Source organism: Anser cygnoides, chromosome 1, assembly GCF_040182565.1.
Source record: "Anser cygnoides isolate HZ-2024a breed goose chromosome 1, Taihu_goose_T2T_genome, whole genome shotgun sequence".
Taxonomy (NCBI): domain Eukaryota; kingdom Metazoa; phylum Chordata; class Aves; order Anseriformes; family Anatidae; genus Anser; species Anser cygnoides.
Window position 1 is genome coordinate 61,782,088 of NC_089873.1, and position 24,834 is coordinate 61,806,921.

The 24,834-nt window shown below is 43.5% G+C and overlaps 1 protein-coding gene across 4 annotated transcripts; it reads right to left on the reverse strand.

Moving 5' to 3' along the window:
- Positions 1-362: 362 nt before the first annotated feature.
- Positions 363-20,424, reverse strand: MKRN1 (makorin ring finger protein 1). Of its 4 annotated transcripts, XM_066997958.1 has the most exons (9): positions 20,346-20,396; positions 20,171-20,264; positions 14,533-14,661; positions 9,946-10,181; positions 3,797-4,023; positions 3,089-3,303; positions 2,298-2,408; positions 1,705-1,843; positions 363-1,282 (listed from the first exon to the last, which is right to left on the reverse strand). In XM_066997958.1, exons 1-9 carry the CDS (start codon positions 20,377-20,379, stop codon positions 1,070-1,072), a joined length of 1,398 nt encoding a protein of 465 aa, XP_066854059.1. In that variant the 5' UTR covers positions 20,380-20,396; the 3' UTR covers positions 363-1,069. The 4 variants fall into 4 exon arrangements, with proteins under 4 accessions (XP_066854059.1, XP_066854051.1, XP_066854046.1 ...); XM_066997950.1 differs by having other exon boundaries at positions 1,720-1,843; positions 20,171-20,424; XM_066997945.1 differs by having other exon boundaries at positions 20,171-20,424.
- Positions 20,425-24,834: the final 4,410 nt, after the last annotated feature.

The window sequence follows — 24,834 nt, forward strand, 5'->3', positions numbered from 1 at the left end:
CAAACAGCTTTACCAGGCAACCCGCCCAACTCCGACGCTGAAGGGCACGCATACCTCGACGCAGCTGAGAGGCACTCTGATTTCCTAGGAAAGCTCACGGCCTAAGTGGTTGCACCAAGTTCTAAAGTTTAAAGAGCAATACAGCTAAAGGGGCCTCCCTGGTGTTCCTCCGACCCCACCTCAGCTAACCAGATTTCTGCTCCTGGACAACCCTAATAATACACATGAAAGAGAGCTGGTGTATTAAGGAGTTACACATAATAGTTAAGATCATTGCAATAGACTGAGCTGAGACCACTAAACCAGTTTCATGTCCAATTGGAGGCTAGACTTCATGCACCAAGAGGGGATGAACGGTGGTCTTATTATTTTTAACTTATACAGAGTCTCCCATCCTTGAGGTCCAACTCTACGTTTATCTGTATATACACATAGAAGTTCTCCTTTCACTAAGACATGATCCTTTCATGCTAGACACAGTAAAAACCCGGAACATTCACACCTGGTTCTGGTTACACAGTAGTAATAGTAATGTGCAAGTAAACAAGAGACCAAAATCACAAATGAAGATGTGTACATGAGGGGGCTGGAACGGAGCTGATGCCAGAACAGGTTTGTTTGTATCTGGTCTGAAGTCAGAAATATTGTTTTAAGGACAGAAGAACGGCCATCAGCCAATTTACATCCCCACTGCATGGCCACTGCTCATTTTTGTATCTGGGCTCTTCAAAATGAGTGTGGAAGTCCTGTAAACACTTTAACCCTGGAACTGGGTGAGCTCTGTTGGGTACATAGATGAAGCAACAAACCTAAGCTAACTGTTTGACAGTTAAATTCATTTTTACAAAAACTAACATTTTGAAGATTTCTTGTTATTTGTTTAAACAGAGGAAAAACAACACTCCTGGGATGGGAGGGGGTGGGAAGAGACAGACCCTGGGTAAAAGTTATTACAACAGCACCTGGAATTGATAGGCCTGCCTAGGAGAAACACAGGCACTGCCACAACACCACAGGTAATAGCTACTGCCTGAAGCCAAGACAACAGTCCACACTCCACTGACAGGTGCTATAGATCCAAGTCATAATAATCTTCCAGCTCATCATGAAACAAGTCCCACTCGTCCTCGGAATCTGTTAGCTCATCATCACCTCCTGCTGCCAACAGCATGAGCAACATCTCACCAAGCTCAAAGGTCACCACCTCATCTTCATCGGTCTCAAATGGATCACCATTCTCTCGCTCCTCGATGAACTCCCAGAACCGATTCCTTCGCTGGGCCTGCAAGTGGAACACAAGCATTTCCCCAGGTGACCAAGTGGTACAAGACAAGAGTCTTCCCAGGGGCCAAGCACTGTCAGCCTCTGGTGTACTTTCTGACACGTAGGAAACCATGTTTCTCCTTCAGGGATATACTCACCTCCCGTAGAATCTACTCTTACACATCCCTATTAATGCTGCCCAACATTTTACCTCAGGCTGTTGGTGTAACAGGAACATTTTTTAAATTCACTCTTTTACACCTTAGCCTCCATCACTCCCAAACTTTAGACCACCCCCTCCTTCAAATTCACCACTACACAGGTCTGTCAGAAAAAAAAAAAGTTTCCCTATTCCCTTCAAGACAGATTTAACACACACCCCTCTTGATCTGTCTCTGTATATACAGATACACATACAGAACACAAATCATCACCACTAACCCGAGATCTACTTGCCATTCCTACTTTGGGTCTTTGCGGCTCCTCTTGACGGCCATCAGGATACGCATGTTTGTAAAAACAGTTCCCTCCAAATGGACAGCTCCCACGGCCTTCGTCAAAATACCTGCATGGCTTGTTGCTGGAAAGGAAAATATCGCAACCCTTACTCACAGCAGACCCAACCAGACTTCAGAACTGCATTTACCTATAGTCCAAGGGGATCTCAGGTATCATTTGAAGCTGAAGATACTTTGTCAGTACAACACCTACGCAAAAAAATAATGTATTACACAACGTTGGTACCCAGTAGGTGTGGGTCAACGCGTGCACAGGGGCACTGAGGGCTTGCACAGCACAAGTTGTACCACCTTACGGCTAGACCACCGGTGTTTTGTGTGTACAAGGGAAAGACGGAGGTCAAAGTACTTAGGAACAGCTTAGTGACTGTGTGGTTGCATGCGTTTGCAGGTGGATAGGTAAGGATGGACTTCGAGTGGGAGTGGAAAGGAGATATGATACATCAGTATCCTTCTTCTCCATGTGTGCCCTTATCTCTGCGTTCTCAACTTGACAAAAGGCTGCAGTGCTCGTACCTCATTGCCTCCTTGTATTTCTGAATGAGTTTCTGCTTCTCTTCCTTCTCCTCCACCCAGTACTCACTTGGAATGACAAAGTTAGATGTGATCCGACATTCTGGGCAGGACCTGGGGAATGAACAGACCGTGCTGCAAAACTCCACATTACAGGGCGCTCTCTCCTACACAACAAATCATGGCATATATTGATCTTTACAATGTACCGTACAAGTGCACTTGCTGTATGGACTTTTAGATCTGTATTCTCTCTTACACATGAAGATAACCTAAGCTCTCTTCAAGAACTCAATAGCAACGGCAGCTGGTCTCAAAAAAACACTTCACACAGACTCCTTTTTCTTTAGCATTAAATAAATTTATTTTTGTTTCAATTTCTGTATATATTTTACTGGACTTTTTTCTTTAGAACAGCCTTTAAATGGAGAAATGGTTTGTCAACTGATTAATGCACTAGGGCGGTAATGAATTAAGAAGCGTACATTCTGAACTGGTTAATCTGTTTTCAGATTCCTGGCTGGGTGTCCAAGACAAACAGTAACCATCAGACAACATGCTACTAAAGAAATGAAAGTCATTTTCTATCATTAAGTGACTTTCGCAAACTTAATCCACATTAACCAAATCAGAGTGTAAATGTTACCCCTTAACAATTACTTCACTTCCAAACTGAAGTTAGCATGTATTAAATGCAGTCTCTGTGCAGGGGGGAGGTCTGTTGCAAGTTGTCACAAGTTACTAAGTTCTTCCATAGCAACAAATAGCACAATCGAAATGGGAAAGTGCCTCACTTTATAATCTTGCTCTCAAATTGTTTAGCACTCCTCCACTTGCGGATGCACTTGAGACAGTAAGTGTGGTTGCAGTTGGAGAGGATCCCAAAGCGGCGCTCACTAGGATTAGCTTTTTCATACACCACCTCCATGCATATGCCGCACACCATGTCTTTACTACGCTGGACGGCAAATGAAAGCTCCATGTCCTTCTCGTGAGCTTCAATGCAAGACTGAAAAGGAGAGACAGAGAAAACAACTACAGAGACAGCTGGTCACCTGGTGAACTTCAAACAGGTTTTAAGCTCAGTTTCACTCTTCCATTCTTTATGCAAAATGACAAATGATTAAGCTGCAAAGCCTTTATCCTCAAAAAATATATATATACATTGCTTAGATAGTGGGAAACAATTCAGAGTTCAAATTCACTCCTTCAGACATTGCTTTTAAACATCAGAAAAGCAAATCTGAAAGACCATCCAGTTTTATTAGGCAAAGAACAAAGCTTTAGCTTCTTCACACAGACTGCTCTCCCAGCACAGATAAGGAAACCCAGTTGCTTTTGAACATGGCTCTGACAGGAAACAGTCCAGTTCACAACAGGAATTTCTTTCTCTGTCTGACCTGCATGCACCTTCAAATCAAAGGGTATTAGTAGCAAGTGACTGCAAGGAGCTAGGAAGCAACAACTGAAGGCTGTTTAACACCAGACAGCTGTCTGCTTACCTTTATGTGCTGGGATCTCTGGGCAGCATCAATTGGATGCAAGACCTGCAGCCCACACATATCACACACATCCCCATGGATATATACGCAATTTTCTCCATAACGACATTCTCCTACTGCGGCGTAGGGGCATAGCTCCTTCTTCATCTCCTCGTTTTCTTCCTGCTTCTCATATTCTTCCTCAATCACCATTCCATCCAAGGGTAACTCAGTGCAGGAAGTAGCAGCTGGGAACAAAATTAAGGATGGTAAGCAACACATTCAGATTTATAGCATTAGGAGTGTGTTTTAACGCCAAAAAGTCTTTGAACGACCCGGCTCAAGTTATCCGAATGGATTAACAAAAAAGAAAGGCTCACTTCAGTCCTAGTTTCAAACCCTCAGTATGAACCAACAGCTATTTTCTCACTCAAGAAAGCAAGACTAACTTCTGGTGCGATTTGTTCTTCCTTCAATTCAGACAAGATTAAAGCTGTAAAGATTTCAGTGGTCAGATTCAAGTCCATTTATAGGCTAGGTCTACACTAGAAAATCTCACTAGTTCTCAGCAGCTCAAGAGCATTATGCAAACCACGGTTCAGCAGCAATTAAGTAACGTGAAAAATCTCTGCTTTGAGAATCAGTTCCACACCAGCTAACATCGCTTTTTTCCCCCCCAACAATTACACAGCTGAAGCAACAGAGGTGCATCCAGCATAAGAAATGCCAACGCGGAAACACCACACAAGCAGTTCCTCACGTGGAGGTTAATAAGCCATGTTGTCGATCAGCATGAAGTAACTTCTATTTCTAGACTCCCAAACACCTGCATGAATAACAGAAGAGCCCTGTCCAGATCCCTATAACCTTATTCTATTGCAAAAAGACCCCACCCAAAACAGATACCTAGTCTGGACTTATCAAAACATCAGTATCAGACATACAAACCTAACTTTAAGAAACCCTGAGATTTTCAAGGTACTCTCATTACGTTCTAAGCCAGCCATCAATTTTGCAAAAAGACACCAAAACACTAAATGAACTCCCTACCATACTCTGAAGGTAACTGAAATCTGTAGAACCTATCTAAATAGGGAAGAGAGGCCCTGCTTAAGACTTCTCCCTGTTCCTCTTAAAAACACGCTTCTGTCTCACCACAAGCCAAACAGCCTTTTGAGATCATGATAAAGTAGGATGATAAACCAAGTTATCAGACAAAAGCAGTTCTAAGATATAATAAATGCAGGAAGATTACAGAATTATTATATCCAGGACAAATACAAAAATACAAGGAAGAACAGCAACTGGATTTTATAACAGTTACTGGTTATATTAATAAGAATGAAAAAAGTCTTATGTGCTTTTGAAAGTGGAGCTTTATAAGCCTTATGAGCACTAGATTTGGAGAAGCAAGCACACAAGTGAAGGTATACTTGGATTACTAAGAGTAAAGGACACTTTCTCAAAAGGAATCAGAGGCTGCACACTCACACAGATTTACCCCATGAAGCAAAGATGCAAGATAGAATTACAGAACACCCTGAGTTGGAAGAGACCCACAAGGATCATTGAGTCCAACTCCTGGTTCCACACAGGACCACCCAAAAAAAAAAATCAGACCATGCATCTGAGAGTGTTGTCCAAACACTTCTTGAACTCCAGCAGGCTCAGTGCTCTGACCACATCCCTGGGGAGCCTGTCCCAGTGCCCGACCACCTTCTGGGTGCAGAGCCTTTCCCTAACACCCAGCCTGACCCTCCCCTGTCCCAGCTCCATGCCGTTCCCTCGGGTCCTGTCGCTGTCCCCAGAGAGCAGAGCTCAGCGCCTGCCCCTCCGCTCCCCTCGTGAGGGAGCTGCAGGCCGCCATGAGGCCTCCCCTCAGCCTGCTCTGCTCTGGGCTGAACAAACCAAGGGGCCTCAGCCGCTCCTCATACGTCTTGCCCTCTGGACCCTTCACCATGTCCATTGCTTCCTTTGAGCACTAATGGTTTTATAGAATCTAATAAAACATCTATCAGCTTGGTAGCCTTTAGATATAGAGGAAAGAACAAGCAGGTCCTGGAGAGCTCACCATTTAATGGGAGAAGCAAGTATCAAAGATTAGTGCAGGAAAAATACTAGCTCTCAAAAAAAGGTCAAGTTTGCTTCCTGTTGACTTCGCATAGAAGTAGAACCATTTCTGACTTTGATCTTAGACAAATCTGTTTGCTAGTAACAGTCACTTAATTGCTTTTCAGAAGTATAAGTCAACTTTTAACCTGCTCATTTTCAGCAAAAGGTTCAGAACCAGAAAAACAAAAGTCTTCATTACCTCCTCTTCCCTGTGAGTTCTAGTTACTCTTCTTTGATGTTAATTCACAAGTAACCATTTACTAGGGTCTTAACCTTCTGGCCTAAACACAATATGAAAATTTGTACCCATTAATTGGAATTCCACCCCCCTCTACTGGTGTTTGAAATGTATCACCTTCTCCAAAGGTAGTAACAAAAATCTCAACTACCAGTCAGTTTCTATACTCTCAGCTATCATTTTTGCCAGTGTTTTTTTCTAGGTAATGCTATCAGATTTTCCTTTTTTTTTTTTTTAAACCTACCAAGGAAGGAAAGTTTAGTGGATATTTCTTTGAATGGGACTGGCAAGATTTTTTTTATTTTATTTTGCTTAAGGCAATCCTACATCCCTGGGAAATGCGTACTTTGAAAACAGAGGCACATTTGAGATTTTTCTTAATGGAAAAAATTTCCGGAGTCACCCGCACTGCTCTGAGGAATATCCTTGGCCAAATCTTTATCCAGGAAGGGTTTTATTCATTAAAAAACACTTACTTCATGTTCTTTGAAAATAAAGGCTTTGAAGTCTTACTCCCAAGTCTGACTTACAAACCCATTTATTTTTTTTATGCTAGGCCACAACAGGAGAGAGCAGAACTTCAAATTTTGGCTACATATACAGAACTTTTGTTTAAACAACAAAAAAACTACAATACTGAAGACTGAAATCATTAAGCACAATATTGAGTATAGCTACTAAACTCCAGCCAAGTCCACAATACCACCCTTGTACAAAAGATACAACCAGTTCTTGTTGTCTAGACGTCTAGCCACTAAGACACAGCTCTGTGAATGTCAGTCTTCAATAATGGCTTTAGGTACTCCTACAGGATATGACAGGGTAGGAGGTGGGAGAACATGCTGAAAGTGACGCTTGTTTCCAGTCTGTCTTCTGTGCTGTCCCAGCACTTCCCCTCAGCTAGAGCTCTATTTCAATGAAATAAAAATGAAATTACTAGTTTTACTTAGTAATAAGATATACTTAGTACTAATACCTCAATGCTTCCTGAAGCCCTGCATGAACATCTCGTATCTGTTACAGTTTTGTTCCACCTTGTTATAGAATGAACGTACTGAAAAGAATATGGTTACTAGCTCCTATGATAATGGATGACAATACATCTAGGCTAAGAGGAAGAAGATCTCTCCAGTTCTGAAGAACTCATTAGAAGAACTCTGAAGGCATTAGATATTATCTCGTCTGTCAACATGAAGCAGGGCCTATAAAATAAAGAGTATTTGCTTTCACGACCTTTCTTTCTCCAGCTTCAGCCTACGCTATATTCATATGTTGATCTCTTAAAAGGATTATTCAGATTACTTGTTTCCCTTAATAGGGTACATGGAACAAAAGCACTCCAGTCCACTTAAACCCACTCCAAGAAGTTTAACAGTTTCTTCCATGAAAATCTTCCAGTCTTCAATGTATAAAGACAGATATATACTTAGCATACTCTGTTAGTAGATATTTTCAATAAGGTTAATCTGCTCCTCATGTCCACCATTTAAAAGGGAAAAAAATATATAGTTCTCTACAATGAAAGACAGCAAGTGTCTCTCCATGCTGCAAGAATTCAATACATAGAATCTGAATGGAAAGAGAGCTAGGCTAAGTGCAAATTGCTTGCCTCAGAAAATAAAGGAAAACAGTAATCAACAATCAGGAGTATAAAGCTTCAAACACTGACAAGTCTTCTGCATATAAGTACTTCCAGACAAATCCTAAAATTCTACGACGTTGATTTTTTTTTTTTTAAATGTATTAAGCCTTAGGCCAGCTATGGAACAGAAACTTCCATTCCTCTAGTGATGCCACCCAAAACCACGAAACTGTGGTATTGCAGGGTGAACTCATCTCCTAATCACCCCTCTCTGTGGGAATCATAAGCACGTGCCTCTCAAAACACAAGCGTATTATAGCAAACCAATGTGAAACTGAACAAAAGTGTTTTCAACCTTTTTTGATGCTTTCTGACTAAAGACTTTCACTTCATGAAAGATACCTAATGAACATTCTTGAATAATCTTGACCTCAACTTCTTTTCCTCTTGACTCCAGGACCACTTTCCTGAAAATCTTTTTACATAAAGGAGATTCTCCATTTCAACTTGATGCAACACACATCAGATCTCTAGAATTCCAGGGAGGAGGTCTGTGCCTTAATAAATCTTCAGATAGGAAACACGACAGTATAAGACATGTTAAGACAGATGTCAGACGCCTCAAGTTCTAGAGATACTGAAAGAAAGTCATCCTATATAAACTAGTTTTTTACCATCAATTCACATACCTGCTTTCACACTGGGACAATTATTGCCACCCAGTACATACATCTAGCAGCCGAGAGGGCAAACCACATTTTGGGGTGCCTTAAACACAGCACAGCCAGCTGGTCAAAAGAAGGGATTCTTCCACTGTATTTAGCATTGGTGCGGCCTCACCTCAAATACTGTGTGCAGTTCTGGGCTTCACAATAGAAACAGGATGTTAAGGTACTTGAATGCATCCAGAGGATGCAACAACACTGGTAAAAGGGCTGAAAGGCATGTCCTGTGACAAGAAGCTGAGTACATGTGGGTTGTCCAGACTGGAGAAAATGACTCAGAGGCAACCTCATTGCTCTCTGCAACTCCCTGAGGAGGGGAAGAGGAGAGGGAGGTGCCAGTCTCTTCGCGCTGGTAACTGATGACAAACACACAGGACTGGTGCAAAGCTGTGCCAGGGAGGTTCAGACTGGATGTTAGGAAACAACTCTTTACTGTGAGGGTAGTTGAACACTGGAACAGGCTTCCTAGCCAGGTGGTTGATGTCCCATGCCTGCCAGCACTCAAGAAGCATTTGGAAAATGCCTTTAAAAAAATACTTTAACCTGTGGTTAGCCCTGAAGTGGTCAGGCAGTTGGACTTGATGCAAAACAATTCAGCGTTTCTTATATCGCCACCTTTCTGCTCTCCCTCAGTTATTCCAGAACATCTAGCACAAGTTACAGCAGCAGAACAAATATGGAAGCGTGGTGCACCTGTACCTCAAAAACTGAGTATCCGAAGAATTGTCGCTATTTTCTTTGCTAGGCCATAAGGTCATCTTCAAGATAGTGCATTTAGTCACAAATCAGAGATTCATCTGCATTAGCAGAATGCCTTGTCTTAATGGTAAAAGATGAGCCACTGCTAACAAGTATTATCTGAGCACTTTATGCCCAGAATAATTTGAAGTTATGTCATAAAGGATATGTTTAGGATTCAGTCAATTATTTGATTATTCAAGGCCATAAGTCTTTAGTTTTAGACAGCCGGATATTAAAGATTATGATAAACACACGCAGCCTACTTCTCCCCTAAATTTAAGTCTTGGTGCTACCTTTTTGCAAGGAAAGCAGATGACAGGTATGCTACAAACAGTCCGGTCCCATCTGATGAGCTTTTCCAATCTCATTCTCAGATGAGCCATCTCAGTCTTATAAAGACAAGTCTCAGGTAACTAGAATATACAATTTTCAGCCTCTGGTCTGAACTGCCATGGGATTCATGAAAGCAAGCATATGGTTTCAGATGATTCTACAGGAATCTGCATCTCCACTGGAAAACCTTTACAAGTATGCAGAGACTGTCTTTAAGTATACCTGGTTTTAAAACATCGTAACAGCAGTAGTAACTGATGTGGAATGATCCTATTATTCATGCCAGAAAACTCAGGTAGAACTTCACGACAGAACAGTTGAAGTGATTCATAAATCTGAATAGCTGTACTCAACAAAACCAGAAGCATTAAAATAAATGCACTATGTAGAAACTGTTGACCCTTGGCAGAAATTTACTGTTATCCCATGATCAGCTTACCACGTCCACAGTATGGCTGCCCAGGGACAAATTCTACAGCATTCACCCAGTCTTCAACACCTACTCCTGCAGCTGCCAGATCTAAATCTTCAGCTTCTAACTCAACAATTTCTTCTTCAATGGTTTCATCAGGGAATGATGCAAGGTCTGAAGATACTGAGGGATAAATTTTTTCATCTGGATTCACAGTAGTCACATCTTCTTCTTCCTGTATCAGTGGCTTGGTGTGTTCATATCTAAAAATTAAAACACATCATGTCAACTCATCACAAAAAAGTACTTCCAATCCCTCTGGTTGCTTTATGGACATCAACCGATTGCAATGTAAACACCCTATACTGAAGAAAGACCTAGAAGCGGCTTGGAAGAGAATGCCACTGATGACTCTTTACACAAGCGGATGAATTTCTGTAATGTGTCAGCACTGCCTAATGAAACCAAAGGTACTTACTCTGTCATTTTGTAAGAAATAGAGTAGCGCACACAAGTTTTACTTAACTTCCATAGAATGAAGTTCTATTATTTCCAAAACTGGTGATGTACCTATTATACACATATAGTATTATCAACTTTAGTGAGTTCATTCAGCTTTGAGAAGACTAATGGCAGATACTGCTGTCTTCATCTACTTGGTGGGACGGAATAGCAAAATCTTCTTAGAGGCGCAGTGATAGGATGAGAGCCAGCAGACAAGTTCAAAGTGGAAAGTTACAGTAAGTTATTAGACGAAAAATTACCGTGAGAGTACTCAAACACTGAAACTGATGCCTAGAGATGCTACACAATCTTTGTCTTTGCAGATACTCAAAACTTGACCGGACAACACCCTGGGCAACATGACCTGAACTGACTTACCTTGGCATCTTGCCTCATTCAGATTTTATGTTGAATTTTAGTAATCACTTCTAACGTCTCCATCTTATGCGGAAAATGATGCTCAGAACACTTTGATTCTTACCACCTCTGAACAACAGGGAAGCACCATTTCCCTCAAAATGATCTTCCAGCAGCTAGTAGACTACAAAGACAATAATTCATTCGCCCATGAAGTCATAGGTATTTGCTGACTAATTTCAAGGATTAAGGTAGAGAATTCTTGGAGATTATACAAAACCTTTAAGCAATTGTGATTCATTTGCCTTGTGTCAGATTGAAAACAACAATGCATCACAGTTCTTGCATATTAAAGAAGTGCTCCCAGCTGAATGTCAGCTCTGAAATCTCAAGGAAGCTATGAAACAAGTTTAAAACACAAGCCTCCAGACCTCTACATAAGTGTTTTCCAAAGCAAGGTACATGCACTCCAGGTGTTATGCAAGACAATTCCACTGGAATTCAGGAAGGAAGTATTAGAATTTCTCTATTTAAAAAAAAAAATCGGAAATTAAGCTTTAGTAATATTTAACACATGGATTGAGGCCAGCATCCTTACTCAGTCTATATGTCAAAGGGTCCCATCACATATGGTATGCAAGGTGTACTCAAGGAGGAGCGGGTGATCCATAATGCAGAGGGACTGACAGCAGCGCCCCCACTCATTTGCTTTTAATGTATTGTTTGCTTTTAATGCGTTACAGTTTATACCTGCCCCATTAAATAGTGCCACAGGTTATATATTATCAACTTTTAACTCAACTCACCCTCACAAAACAAACAAGAAGTTTAAAAAGATTCCTGCGAAGTAACTGTGGATTGAAGATAACACAGAATGTGAACACAAAACAAGATGCCAGAGCTGACACTTCCACTTACTATGAGCTCTTCCTCAACCATGGTACAAGGTTAAAAACAGTGATGACCTAATCAAGTCTGACAAAAACTTGGGAAAAAAAAAAAATCAAAGTTACCAAGAGGACTATTTGAAATACAAATTTGTAATACAGATCCACCACTGTTCATAACGAGCCTTGCACTAAGTGCATATTAGGCCTTCAGGTATTAGCTAACAATAGTACGAAGCCATCACTGTTAACAAGACATTTAAGAGCTAAGCATTCTGAACAAAAGTGACAAACTTTTATAATTTTTTCCAGAGATATTTCAAATCATGCGATACTCAGTCAAATGTTTTACAAAAAAGCGACAAACGTTGAGAAGCATCTTTGAGGTTTCTTAAATAGTAACAGACAGACAAAGTCACATACAAATCAGAATACTTGTTCTTCCTGATATGGTAAAAAAGGCTGAAATAATGCATGGAAAACAACACAGCAACAAATGAAAGCGCCTTCCTGTCAGTAAATACTGTTGGAAGACACAGAACACTGCTGAAGATTCAAAGAAACAAGTACTAGAACAAATTACGCAGTGTGGGAGGTTTACAATAGAGGCAGATGAAAGTACTTGTTAGTAACACATCTCAGCTTATGGTATTCAACAGATTCTGTTTCAACAATGAAATACATGAACCACTTTTTTGTGAGCCACTAAAGGAGAGATGTACTGGAGAAGAAGATATATTCTCAACAGTAAATGACCTCTTTAATAAAAAGAATGTTTTACGGGGAAAAACTGTACAAGTGTAACCACTGAAGGAACAGCTGCATTGACTAGAATAAAGCATTCCAGGGTAAGATTACAAAAAGCTCCACACGCAAAATTCATTCACTGCATCATTCACAAGCAAGATATTGTAGCAAAGAAGTTAGAGCCAGAAAGTGCACAAAATGCTACAGGATGTTGTTGATACGGTTAACTTTACAAAAATGAAACCTTGAAATCACCAAATCTTTCCAATATTTTGTAATGAAAAGGAAAGTAACAAAGAAAGCCTTTTGTACCACACTGAGGTTTATTGGTTATCTCACAGCAAAGTGCTTAAAGGAGCTGTCAAAGATGAGTCACGCCTTTTTCTTTCCTAAGACCACAAGTGCTGCAAATCTACTGAACTCTTCGGTGATGAGAAGTGGCTGTGACTAGTATGCTACCTAACAGATATTTTCGAAACACTAACACACTTAAACTGTCCCTTCAAGGCAGAAGTGACATTTTCAGAATGAGAAAGTAATTGCTTTTTGAAAGAAGCTAGTGCTATGGAGATGACATATTGAAAATGGCTGTTTGGAAACATTTCCATTATTATATGATTTCATTGCCAAAAACAATGAAAGCATGTTACCCATGGAAACACTCATATTTGTACATTTTAAGAACTTCTAAGCATGTTAGAAGATTGTTTATAAATCTTCTAAATAGAGTTTCAGTGTGCCTTAGACTCATTTGATTAGTTTGCAAGAAAAATTGATGTCAGAAGTCAGAAATTTACTAGCCAAATTTCAACAAAATCTTTACATATTTGGTGGACAGGAATGAAAAATGAGCATCACGATTTAGTAAATACAGCCAACAACGAAGTTCTTTTTGGATCTACTTATCTTTGCAAGTGATCTTTTTCAGTTGTAACAGCCATTAAGGCCAAGTACTGACAAACTGAACTTACAACCAGACCTTCAAAATGCTGTATCAAAACGTTAAACTGAGATTTTAAAAAAATAATGAAGCATATTGAACCACATTGCTCTCAGTAAAAAAAATACAATATTTTTAGTGAGAGCAAAAAGGTTTTGTACAGTTAATAATTGAAAACTTTAATCTCCATCTTTTTGTGCATGTTTTAATGCACAAGATCTATTAGTACAGCAGTACGTCTACATAATTTATCTGTAAATCTACATTCATTAGAGTTACGTGTTCCGAAATTTTTCACTGATGGTATACATGATCAAAAAAGTTTGGAGACCACCAATCTACATGATCATGAAAGTAGCATTGGCAGATATACAGAGGGCTAGAGGTCTATCTTCCTTATACATAGTAGCAGTGCATTAAACATGAAAGTAAAACTAACTGTGAGTTACCATACGTGGTCATGATACAAATTTAATCACACATAAGAGCTGCAACAAGACAATGTTACAACTCCTGGTGACTTTTTTTTTTCAATAAAGTGAATTTAAGATTATGTAAAAAAACATCCCTAAGCCTTTACAAAGCTTTGCTACACTAGGAAAGCATTGGTTTCCTTTGTTGACGCTTTTCTTCTTCTCTTTTTCAAGAGCATAGGTTAAGTTACATGTTTTCATACGGTAGGGTCAATTTGTACAGGTAGCATTTTGAAAACCTACACGACTATACTCCAGTTACTTTTTCAAAAGTGGCAGTTCAACTGTCTGAACAATTCCTGAAGAAAGAGAGAAAAAAAAATATTCATACCTGTTCAGGCTTTATCATCTACCAAATGTTACTCATTCATCAGTTCAGCCAGTCTGAATGTAGTCTCAGATTTCAACTCATCTCCTCAACTCATTAACAGAAATCACATCCTGACAACCACTGCTTTTATTGAAACCCGTTCTCTTCTCTCCTTGTCTCACTTTTACTTATTCTCAAAACCAAAGCAAACACTACAGTATTTAGTGAGAGAAGGCCACTTGTGACTAATTTTAATAAAACTCTGAAGATGCAATGGAAGTGGGAAATACTTCAAGAAAGTTTCATTTGTTTATTTTTTTTTGGTCAACAAACTCTCTACTCAGGGCCTTGGAACAAAATTATTCCCATACAGCATGGTCAGTGGCATTTTTTTACCTGCAATGATCTCCGTAAGCACAGCATCCTCGCTGATAATACCTGCACACCATGGCAGACTGACTAGTGGACAGGTCATGGGAGTAGCGACAGTTGTCTCCTTCCTTGCAAACTCCATGCATGAAATACCTATAAGACAGAAGATTACTGTGAATTAAGAACAAGCACTGAATCTGTAAACACAGTATTTGGATGATGAGTTATTTTATAAACCACGGTATGCTGAATTAAGAACATCACTAATGACTCATGGGACCATGTCCCAGTATAAACACACAAATGAGAAAGTCTGAAAAAAGATGAAGCCTTAGCAATTCCAATGAACTGCACTGAGTTTATAAGGGCTTATGCTTAGAGAAGCCTGAAAAAAAAAAACAAATGTAAAGTAAACCTTATCCTGGGCTGGGGACAAAGTTTTATCAGTAGCTCCTGTGTTTTGACACACCAGCAAAAACCTTAGACAAGCCTACCACTGAATCCAACATCAAAAACAGCCATATCCTAAAAGTTTCCTTTTTTTAAAAAAAAAAGTCTATTCTTAATTTGTAAATAATTGAACCAGGAGTAATTTCCTAAGAATGCAATACGTGTTGTTAATGGATAGTTGTATTTGACTAAACATGCACATTAGTTTTTGCCATAGGAGCCAGATAATCAGTAGAAGCACCCTGCTTCAGTACTGTGCTGCCTGTCTTAAATTGGACAGTTCACTAAATTTTAGCATTTCAAATAAGGCAAGTTCAGTTAAATACCCTCAAATTCATCTGCTCAAGAAAACTGAACAGTGTTTTTCCATTTGGTTTAAGTTTTAACCCAGAAGACACAAGCTTCTTTAAATTTGAGGCCTTGTAACTACTCAGACTCTGTACGCTCACGAGAGCCACAAATGAAAACTCAATTTAAAGTACATCTTACCCAATCAACATAGAAGTATTAATCACTACCCCCACCACCAAAAATCCTACGTAAGAACTGCTTACTAACAATTCAGCTTACAAAGGGCACTGGCCCTCAGATATGAAGCAAGCTGCAAACTCTGAACTCGTTGAAAACAGAGATTTAGTACACACGGAAAATCATTCAGGTTCAGGTCTCATATAAATCCTTAGCTTGTCTACAAACCACTCGAGTGGAGATTCGGACTTGGAAAGGTATTATCTGCTTCCATCTTGCTGCTGAAGGGTGCAGGCCTGCCCTCCTGCTACCCACCAGCACTGCTCTGCATTGGCACTACCCCTGCACAGCCAGCAGCACCAGGTCCTCCGAGGCAGGGGAGCAGACAGCAGGATCACCTTTCACAGCGCCAGCTAAGACTGGGAGGGCTCTTCACAAAACAGCACATTCAAGTCGATACCCGGACACATAAAGGGTTACTGAACGGCGTGAGCTTCTGCATGGGTACTTAGGCTGCTGCATTGTTAGGATGCCAGATAAATCAAAGGCAACACTTTGCCAAATGACATAAGCAGAGCTCTATCTGTAGCCCAATACCAGGGAAATACTGAAACTTGAAGCAAGTCTTAAGAGGACTGATAGAGGGTATGCAAAACCAGTGGCTTATTCAAGGTACTAAGAAGAGAAAAGCTAATGTGGTTTTATAAGCCACCAGCTGACGCTAGCCATCAGGCTGAAATTCACACCTCAAAAATACCACCTGTCTGTACGCTGCAGCTACACAGCAAACCAGATAAGAAACACAATCCTACAGAGAAATAAATAATAAAAAGGCCAGATGACACTGCAGGATATTCTCCCCAGAGCAGTGAGTAGGTTAGTCAGGTTTGCCAGGTGGCTGCACCAACAGCTCTGCCAGCACACACCAGGAACAGGGCACTGAAACAAAACAAACCACACGCTCCACAGTCAGCGTTATCCACCACAAAGACAAATAAGAAACCTCCACCCAAAAAAAACACACAAACGCAACAACACAACCCGCTCACCCGCCTACAGACAAACCCTCCTCAGAGCCGAGAGCCCAGCAACCCAACTCATGGAACCGGAACACAGCTGGAATCCCCCGGCTTCTTTAAGGAAGGGGACCCACACCAGCAGGGGCAGGAGTAATTCAGGGGGTTGTTAAGTGCCTGCCACCAGCTCTTCAAGAGCTGCTGTCTCCACCCGCGGCTCATTTCGACACAGCATTGCTTCCCCCGTGTGTCGGGGCAGGAAACTCCCCGGCCGCCTGCTGACTCAGCCCGGAGAGCCACCTCAGCTCTAGCCCGACGGTCCTTCGGCGGCTCCCGCGGTTATTCTTAGCCCGGATCAGGTCGCTGCTCAGACCCACCTCAGCCAGCGGCGCTGGGACGCTGCTGGGGCTGAGAGAGGCAACTAGGAGAAAGGCCACAGCTGACGGGAGAACTTCTCCCCAGAAGCACTTGATAAGAACAGTGCCCTGCAGGCACTAAGCGAGGCTCTCCCACTGTCAGACAGAGGCCCAATTCCCTGCCTCCCTTCCTAGCCTGTGTTCGGAAGTCAGGGATACCTAAATTCTCAAGTTTCTCCAAGTTTTAATGACCTTGATTTCAGCAACGCCTAAAAATATAATAAACCACTAAAGATTTTTCTCCCTGCTGTTAGGATGTGATTGCTTCTATCACTTGCCATTTGCTAGAACAAAAACACGTATAGTGACTTCTATTAAAAAGACAACGCTATTTTAAACACGGGCAACTGCAGCCTAAAATCCTAAGCGCGTACTAGCTTCTTTCCGACAGCTTGCTTAATATACATTAGGAGTTTTCACACGTGTAATCCTCTTAGTGAAGCCACTCTGCAATATTTCTCTCCACAGCTCCCGAGGCTTGCAACGGGTTTGCTTGTTCAAGGCGTGGCTTGTCCTTTACCTCAGGCCCTCCTCGTCCTGCTCCCAGGTAACCCCGTTTCGTTCCTAAGCCACGGGGTTTGCTGAACAGGAACGCCACACCTGGCAGCAGCGCTGAGCCTCCCCCACGGACGGAGACACCGCCGTCGCTGGCGGATGGGAGCCTCGGAGGAACACGGGCACGGCTGCTTTGGCTTCCTCGGGGGGCCTGCGTGGGTTGCGAGCCCCTGGGGAACGAGGTGCTGGGGAAGAGGCCAGGCACGTGGCTCCTGCGTGGCACGCGGGCACTCAGCCACGGGTGCCTGATGAAATTCTGCAGGAGCTAGCAGACTTATGAAACAGGGGAAAAGTAGGCCTTGGCGGTATTGATCTGCTTGTCCCCTCCTCGCTGTAACCTTCAGAAAGCGGCTAGCGGGGCGCCCAGAAGAGAGCAGCTAAGAAGGGGAGATAAGAGCAAGCATTTCAGAGGCCTGCGCGCCACACCTTATCGCTCATGTTACACCACGTTAAGGAGGCACACTTCAGTGAGTCAGGATCTTCACGCTAAGAGACAAGTAAATACCTGGTCTAGGCTCTAAGGAAGAGCAGCAAAGTTACAAACATGCAGCCAGCTCTCGAAACACAGCAATGGGCTGCTAGAGGGTCTTATTTATGGTCAGTTGCTGAACACACAAGTGAAACGCAATCCACTTACACCAACTCGATGAGCTGAGGTATTGCTGCGTGAAATCTGGAAAGCCCAAATATCTGGAGCTATCAGCACCAAGTCTTGGGTTTAAACATTGGCTATACCACTGCTCAGTAAAACTACATATCCACCTAAAACAGGAGGTGCAGAGACACTTGGTCAGGACTACCGTTCCTTTTCTTATTTCAAACATACCAGTAACAAAAGGATCAAATGTGAAATAAAACTCAATTTCATAACTACTTATTCCCCTACATCTTATTCCAAATTAAAGGATTTTTTCCCCACAGCACAAAAGCCTTGAAAACTGCTGAGCCATAGCAATGTAACAAAGTTACTTCTCATGACCTATTAAGAAACAGGATGAATCCATTTTTCATCCAGAGGTCTAAATCTTAGCTGCAGAAGGGCACCATCCGCAGAACTACAAGTCTCGGGAACATCAAAGTCCTTCCTCTTAGTCATTGTGTTTCCCGCTCCAAGATGGCAGTCGTCCATCCCAGGGACACCACCCCGACGTAACAAGAGCAATTAACCAACTAATTTATCACATCAAGCGTTCAAAAATGCAGCAAGAGCTTCCCCTACCAATTCTGAAACTCTCACTTGTAACAGGACAACAGTATTCCTCCATCAACCACAAAATGCAGAGGATTTGTCCTGAAGAGAGCCCCATTTCTCTGAAGTTTTTCAGGCAGCATCTGCTGTCACCCCTATGACAGCTCAGATAAATAAAGCCTAGAAACACAAGGAACTAGGCAGCGTTACTCGAACCAGAAGCTGCTCTAGATACTATGCTGAAAAAAGCTATTTTGAAATGGTTTTGAACCCCTTCATCTTGCACTTGAAACCTCTAGCTCATTCATAAAGGCAGAACTAGATACAATAACAAGTAGTATGTTCTCTCGATAAGAATTTCATTTTCTTGAATTAGGTTTCAATAGGGTGTAGTCCTTGTTAGCTTATCACACAGCCCCAGAAGACAAAGTTGAATTGTTAATTTCATTTTAAAGCCTGAGGAAAGCCCTTTTGCCTACAACTCGAAGGGCCCACTAAAAACAAACAAACAAAGAAATGAACAAGCAAGCAATGGCAGGGCTAAGAGGATTAGTCAAAAAAAGAATGCAGAGGCTCATTAGGCCGAAAGCTGAGATCTTACTCTTGTTTAAGCTCACGTTAAAGCAGGTAAATCATTACAAAGGACCAGCTTTAACTTCCCACTAGTCCTGGGCATTCGTAAAGAAATGCATTCGTTGGACACTCGCTGACCGGCACGGCCCCAAACTAACTCCTCTGCTTCTGCACTACGGCAGTCGCCGTCTTCTTGTCTTCTAGCTGATTCATCGTTAGCTGGGCAAATATCCGCGCCCCGTAACGCGACTTCGCCTAGTTAAGCCTTTCGGTCTTCCGAAGAGCTGCGGCGCATTCCGCAGAGGGAGCGCTAACCCCCGCCCCGGCGGGAGCGCGGAGCTGAGCACCCTGCCCGGCCATTTCCTCACCAGCGGCCTCCGTCCAGCCGCCCTTCCACCAACCATTACCCCGGCTGCCGGCGGGCCAAGCCCCGCGCGCGGCGGTGCCCGTGGGCGACGCTCCCCACGGCTAACGGGAGCGCGGCGGTGCGGGCGGCACAAAGGGATGACGGAGCAGCCGGGGCCCAGCGGCGTGCACGGGGAGGCACGCGGAGGGGATGCGGAGCTGGTGGAACAATCTGGAGCCCCCTCCTTTTTCTCTTTTCTTTTTGGAAGAGGCTCAAGTTATATTCGTTATATTCAAGTTATATTCGGGTTTTATTTAAGGATAAACGGTGGAGATGGGGGGGGGGATGCCCGCTGGTGCTGCACATAAAGGGCCCTCACGGCCCGCTCCTCTCCGCAGTGCCGCAGCGGCGCCATGCCGGGGCGGGGGGGGGGGGGGGGGGGGCACCGATCCGGGCCCGGTGTCCCCGCACTGCGGGAGGCCGCCGCCTCCACCCCCCCCCCCCCCGCCCCACGGGGTTACCGGTAAGGCAGCGGGGGGGGGCGCTGCGGCGGCGCCTACGTGCGCGGCGGGGGAGGGACGCCGGAGGGGACGGGGAGGGGACGGGGCGCGGATAATGGCGGCCGCCCGCCCGCCCGCGCGGCGCCTACCTGCAGGTGACCTGCTTGGTCCAGCCGCCTCCCGGCCCCAGGGCGAGCGGCGGCACGGCCGCGGGCCCGAACAGCGTGCCCGCCTCCTCCGCGGCCGCCGCCGCGGCGGCGGCGCTCGGCCCCAAGGCTGCTGCCGCTGCTGCTGCCGCCGCCGCTGCCGCCGCCGCCGCGGCGCCCGCCGCCGTGCCCAGCGCCACCGCCTCGGCCATTACTGTTTATCCCGCACGGCCGCAGCCCGGAACTTCCGGCAGCGCGGCCTGCCGGGCGGCGGCGGCGGGGCGGGAGGGGCGGGGCGCGGCGCGGCCACGCCCCCTCCCCGTCGGTCTCTCCGATTGGCCGGGGTTGCGGCGGGAACGCCCCCTCGGCTGCGTTGCCGCTGCGCGGGGCGGCCGTTACCCGCGGGGGGGGGGGGAGGCCCGCGGCCGCGCCGGGCCGTTAGGCGCGGCCCCGCGGGGGCGCGCAGCGCGGGCGCGGCCGGCGGCGGGAAGCGGCTGGGCGCGCGGCCCCGCGGCCTTTGTTCGGAGGGAGGGAGGGCGGCGGCACAAGATGGCCGGCCTGAGGCGGCGCGGGGGGGGAGGGCCGCCTGCAGGCGGGATGCCGTGCCCTCGGGTGGCCCCGGGGGGGGGGATGGGATGGGATGGGATGGGATGGGATGGGATGGGATGGGAGGCACCCGCCTGGGCAAACAGAACTCTCAATTTGTGACTGAAATAAACAAGCAAAGCACACACACCGGTGTTAACGGACTGGTAATTGCCTTGACGGTACGCATAAGGAATAAAAGACCGACCAAGTGGCTGACACCGGGCTCCGTGGGCAGCGATCTGGGCTGTGAGACCAGCCCTGCAGCAGCCTGTGCTGCAGCACTGCAGCGAGCGTTCACAGAGAGGAAAAATGTGGGTTTTTTTCCTCACACACCGCCGATTTCAGCCCCTCACAGCCATGCTTTCGCTCCCCCAGCTCAGCCTGCTTGAGCACTAGGACGCCCGTAGACACCCACAGGGACCTGAAAGCTGAGGGGCATCAGGGTTTGGGCACTTTTCCCCACACTCACGGGGGTTTTAGGGACAAGAATCCCGTAAGCACACTTGGGATGCATCTCATTATATCCTTTAGGGGCTGGCAGTGAATAATCTTCATCCTGTCCAACCTCTGAGTCATCCACATTTAGTCATTGCCTCTGTTTCAGATCCGGGTGTTGGGAAATGGTGGGTAGGTGTGTGGTAGGATGTCGGTGACCTCCTGCTGCAGGCAACAGGAACCGTGCCATTTTTAAAGCCCTTTCCCATATCCCTAGAAGATTCCTGTTTTTTTTTCTTTACTTTTTTTTTCTTTTTCTGATGTATTTTCTCCTGCATTGTCATTCCTGCTGGCAAAAACTGATGTATCTTTTACAACTCATAAGTTTTCATCTCAAAAGACCCTCGATCTTCCAGTGTTGCCCCTGAGTAATGTAGTTCAGCAATGTATTCAAGTAAACTCAATTTTCCTGCCCCAGACTTACAAATATTACAATTCACATTTTTATATGCAATCATTTGATAAATTCTAATGTGGTCCAAACTTCACACTCTATTTTTTATAATTATCATTATTATGGTGAATGTTGTGGCATGCCTTCCTACTTTCTCATCCTCCATTACTCCCTGTACATTGTCCCTTTTTATCCAAGACAAAGTTGAAAAAACCTTGAGAGTAAGAAATCCATGTCATTGGTAGAACGGACATGAAGGAAAGAGTTGAGTTGTGGGAAAAAAAAAAGAAGAGTATTACTTTGTGTTAAATAATAGTCTAAATTCTCTTTCTGTGAGTTGCAACGTTCTTTCTCTGTCTTGTCTGTAGTCATTCACTGACTACATGTTTATCAAGCTCTACCTCGAGGCTAATTAGAACTTTACTGGTTATAACAGAGATGTCAGCTGACATCAGATTAAGACCTTGATCCAGGTTGTCCATGCCGCATTTACAGCTGGGACCAGCAGCTGACACTCTCCTGAGATGAGCAGCACAGTGGTCGATGCCAGACAGTAAGCTCAGTTCCACAGAGCCCCGTTATGAGAAAGCCAGGAGGTTCAGGGGAGCACTGAGCTGTGCGAGAATCTGGAATACCTTTCGAAAGAGTCTGTATTAATACTGAGAAACTGATTTTCTGCACATGATTCCATCACAGTGTATTTTTCATACAATGCTACACTGAAACGCAACTTCAAAAACCACACAGCATTTGTGTATGTTCAATCTTATGTTAGAAGCATCTAGAGAAAAAAAAAAAAAAACACCTTCATATTAGAAATTAATCAAATACTCTATCACCAAGCCATTAAGATAATCTGGAAAGTCATTTCATAACCATTAGAATGATCATGAAAAGCTGCTGATAAAAGTGCAAGAACGTAAGCCTTTAAAGACAAATTAAATAACAGAAGAGGAACTTCTTTGGGCCTTTATGTTGGTTAGATCGTTGTCTTACAGAGCAGCCCTGGCGTGATGTCCAGTTCCAGACACTATTATTTACACAAAGATAAAATAAACAGTTAAAAAATGTTCCATATGATTCTGCATGTTCCTAGTACATTTTTTGTATACTTAATATTTAGAAGAAAGCTTAAGAATGCACAGAGACATACCAGTATGTAAATTCCGGCTTGCAGAACCACTGCAGGTTAATAGACTATTATAAATCAGGTACAAGGTAAAGGAATTGTCCCAAGGCGGACATGCCAGTGTGACAAAACTAAAGTAAAGCTTGTTATTTCCCTAATTTCTTCAGCAGTGAAACCCTTGAGAGAAAAAGGGTTTCAGAGGAGTTGGTAACTTGGTAGAGATCAGTCACAGATGAAAATGCAAGGGTGGCCTGGGAGCGGCTGTGGCCTGAGGGCCCAGTTCCCAGCAGGCTGTAAGAATTTGTCATGGCGATTTCTTTACTCCCAGCCGCTCCCATTTCACCCAGCAACCAGTTTAATATTAACTTCTGCTTCCAAGGCTCCAAGGGGGAAGTACTAACAGGAAATTCTGGGTTACTGCAGGCAGGCAGTACTAAACTGTCACCAAACGTAGCAAGCAGGGGGGCAAGTTATACACAGCCCCACAGTTTCTTGCAAAAGCTGTCTCCAGCAGTTCTCTGGGGCTTTCTTCGTTTCTCCCAGTCAAATGCACACTATGGTCCTAACTGCTGCCCTAGTCCTTAAAACATCAGCCATGTAACCCATTTCAGAAATGCCCCACAAAGAGCATAGCCAGCCTAGCTCTTGGAGGCTAGCAGATATCAAACTGGCCCATTCTTTTCCTGGTTTAGCAAGACTCAATCACTTTTATAATGAAGCAAAAGATGGAGTTAGCCCTCAATAATTGTCCATATATGCTCTTATTTTTATAGTAATAAATCCAAAAGACAAATGCAAAAACTGGGATATGCACAAGACTGCAGGAGTGCTATCAAGGAGCTGCTTGAGCAGCCCTGATTTGTCTCAGAGACCTGCAGGCAGGTTCAAATTGGAAAGCCAAGACAGAAATCCAGCAAGCTGAGGGGCTGATTTCCCCCCCCCCCTTTTTTTTTTTTTGTTTTTGAAAGAAGAAGAAGGTTTGAAGAGAAAAATGGTAAATAAAGCAACACACTGTTACCCCTGATACCACAGACTGAACTGGGTGCCCATGGTGTAAGATCATCTTAAGATGAACTTGATCTTTAAGAGAGAGATGGAAACTCAGAGATCAGCTTGATTACGAGGTCATCTTGTCTGGTAGCATGCCAAAAATGTGATAATCCAGATATGTTTCTACAGTACTGCAGTGCTTCTGAATAGATCTAATTGAAATTAAAACAATATCATTGTAATTTGAATATATTTTTCAAAAATCTAATGTTACCTGCAGATTTGGTTTTCAATACATCTGGCTACCCATCTTCCCATCTTCTCAGGAAGAAGATACCGATCACAAAATCATCAGTATCCATTTATTTTATCTGAGGATGCAACCTATCATTCCTGCAATTAAATACCCTGCAGACCCTTTAGCAGAAGTCAGGGGATTGTCTTCGTAACTTAGCAATCTTTGCTTGAAGTTTCCTTTAATGTGTTTATTTTTGTAGAAACTAAAAAGACATTCTTTACTGCTGAATTAAACAAAAGTTGCAGAAAACTTCTTTAGAAAGGGACAAGTGTAAAATATGAAGGCTGCTTAAAAAAACTATGGTTTACAATTTTTGCAATTACTGGACTGCAGTAAAATCGGTTCCCTGACACTGATTACTTCAACATAAAAGCAGTATACTGATGATTACTTTTGCTAGTTTTATGTTATGCATGGAAGTTGCATAGAATCGTGTCTGTCTTTTAGCCCATAAACCAATGCCTTCCTGAATAGCTATTTGACTCTGAAATGTGATATTTTCTACAGAATACAAAATCTAAACATGCATAACAGTGCACCAGATCTCAAAGTGTCCTTTTAAGTATGGCTTTTTATGAGGTGACAGAGATTTACTAATTTCAAAGTCCTCGTTTGAAGCCACCCTAAACCTGTTAGAATAGGATGTCTTTGCAGGAAGAGACTACCACAGTTTTCCCCTGTGAACCGTGTTCAGTGTTTCTCTTTAGCCAGGCATCTGCATCATAAGGAGAGTCACCACAATTAGACCTACAGCATTCCTCGCCGGAGAAGCT